Source organism: Echinops telfairi, unplaced genomic scaffold, assembly GCF_000313985.2.
Source record: "Echinops telfairi isolate 266 unplaced genomic scaffold, ASM31398v2 ScPeMD7_4225;HRSCAF=4972, whole genome shotgun sequence".
In the NCBI taxonomy this organism is placed as follows: domain Eukaryota; kingdom Metazoa; phylum Chordata; class Mammalia; order Afrosoricida; family Tenrecidae; genus Echinops; species Echinops telfairi.
The window spans coordinates 1,979,914-1,982,399 of record NW_022108124.1 but is presented as its reverse complement, the minus strand read 5'-3'; the positions used below and the strand labels follow the sequence as shown (position 1 = coordinate 1,982,399).

Genomic DNA, 2,486 nt, shown 5'->3' with positions numbered 1-2,486 from the left:
CGGCGCAAGATGGCCCAGGAGAACCCCAAGATGCACAACTCGGAGATCAGCAAGCGCCTGGGCGCCGAGTGGAAACTTTTGTCGGAGACGGAGAAGCGGCCGTTCATCGACGAGGCCAAGCGGCTGCGGGCGCTGCACATGAAGGAGCACCCGGATTATAAATACCGGCCCCGGCGGAAAACCAAGACGCTCATGAAGAAGGATAAGTACACGCTGCCCGGCGGGCTGCTGGCGCCGGGCGGCAACAGCATGGCGAGCGGAGTCGGGGTGGGCGCCGGCCTGGGCGCGGGCGTGAACCAGCGCATGGACAGCTACGCGCACATGAACGGCTGGAGCAACGGCAGCTACAGCATGATGCAGGACCAGCTGGGCTACCCGCAGCACCCGGGCCTCAACGCGCACGGGGCGGCCCAGATGCAGCCCATGCACCGCTACGACGTGAGCGCCCTGCAGTACAACTCCATGACCAGCTCGCAGACCTACATGAACGGCTCGCCCACCTACAGCATGTCCTACTCGCAGCAGGGGACCCCCGGCATGGCTCTGGGCTCCATGGGGTCCGTGGTCAAGTCCGAGGCCAGCTCCAGCCCCCCCGTGGTGACCTCTTCCTCCCATTCCAGGGCGCCCTGCCAGGCCGGGGACCTCCGGGACATGATCAGCATGTACCTTCCCGGCGCCGAGGTGCCGGAGCCCGCCGCCCCCAGCAGACTTCACATGTCCCAACACTACCAGAGCGGCCCGGTCCCCGGCACGGCCATCAACGGCACACTGCCCCTGTCGCACATGTGAGGGCCGGCCTGCGAACTGGAGGGGACAGACATTTTCCCAGAAAGAAAAGAGATTTTTTAAAAACCCCAGGGCAATGGGAGGGGGCGCGAAAGAGGAGAGAGTCAGGGGCGGCACGGAGAAGAAAGCCGCTATAAGCTCCACCACCACCAAAATCCGGTCACCATAGCAAATGACAGCCGCGAGAGAGACCACCAATCCCAGCCACACTCACGCAAAACCCGCGATGCCGGCCAGCAAACTTTTAGGAGAGATCGTGGACTGCTTTTTCGGGGACTATTTTTGTACAGAGAAAACCGGGGTGGGTGGGGAGGGTGCGGAGATGGACCTTGTATAGATCTGGAGGAAAGAAAGCTACGCAAAACTTTTTAAAAGTTCTAGTGGTACGGGAGGAGCTTTGCAGAAGAAAGTTTGCAAAAGTCTTTACCAATAATATTTAGAGCTAGTCTCCAAGCGACGAAAAAAATGTTTTAATATTTGCAAGCAACTTTTGTACAGTATTTATCGAGATAAACATGGCAATCAAAATGTCCATTGTTTATAAGCTGAGAATTTGCCAATATTTTTCAAGGAGAGGCTTCTTGCTGATTTTTGATTCTGCAGCTGAAACTTAGGACCGTTGCAAATGTGGAAAGAAGAAAATTACTGAGATTTGGACATTTTAATGGTATTTTAAATTGTACAAAAGGATAAGAAATTGGAATAAGTACTGGCAAAACCATCTCCCGTGATCTTTCAAGGGCAAAAGTTTTAGATTGTACTAAATTTTTTTTAACTTACTGTTAAAAGCAAAATGGCCATGCAGGTTGACATCGTTGGTAATTTATAATAGCTTTTATTTCCCAACTTTCCATTTTGTTCAGATAAAAAGAAACATGAAATTACTGTGTTTGAGATATTTTCTTATGGTTTGTAATATTTCTGTAAATTTATTGTGATATTTTAAGGTTCCTCCCACCCCTTTTATTTTCCGTAGTTGTATTTTAAAGATTCGGCTCTGTATTATTTGAATCAGTCTGCCGAGAATCCATGTATATATTTGAACTAATACCATCCTTATAACAGGTACATTTTCAACTTAAGTTTTTACTCCATTATGCACAGTTTGAGATAAATAAATTTTTGAAATATGGACACTGAAATTATGCTTGAGTCTTTCATTTTCTTGGATAACACTGTGGTTAGACATAACTCCTGGGGGAATTCTAATACTGTGCTCAGTCAAGAAAGCCAAATACCGAAAAGCCTTGGTCTTTCTAGCATGTGCTGATGTTAATTGCAACAAATAAATGGCTGGATGATTAATTGAATACGTACTCTAGAAAAATGGAAATGCGTATGTCCTCTCGAAGATAGAAACTAGAGCCATATATTGTAAATCCACCCCCTCCTCTACGCAGCATGAATAAGCATGATGGGGACTTGTACTTAAACTGATTTATGCCACTTGTTGCCAGAAAGGAGTCCGTTCTGAAATTTTTCATGTAGCTTAGCAGATGGGGTATTGAGCCAAATCAGAACCAGGCTGGCTGGTTTTGTTTTCGTTTTCTTCACAGCACAATGGCCCTTTGGAAACCTGGGTATAAGGGAAAAGGATGCTTCTTGTATCAGAATAATTGCAAACTAGACATGCAAAGTGCTTGTCTGCTGGGTGGGGGTTTGGATGACTCCGGCCCTGCTATTGTCAGCGAGGAACCGAG

The 2,486-nt window shown here is 48.3% G+C and overlaps 1 protein-coding gene across 1 annotated transcript; it reads left to right on the top strand.

Moving 5' to 3' along the window:
• Positions 1–6: 6 nt before the first annotated feature.
• SOX2 (SRY-box transcription factor 2) lies at positions 7–1,928 on the top strand. The gene has a single exon (XM_045295074.1). It carries the CDS (start codon positions 10–12, stop codon positions 787–789), a length of 780 nt encoding a protein of 259 aa, XP_045151009.1. The 5' UTR covers positions 7–9; the 3' UTR covers positions 790–1,928.
• The last annotated feature ends 558 nt before the right edge of the window (positions 1,929–2,486 follow it).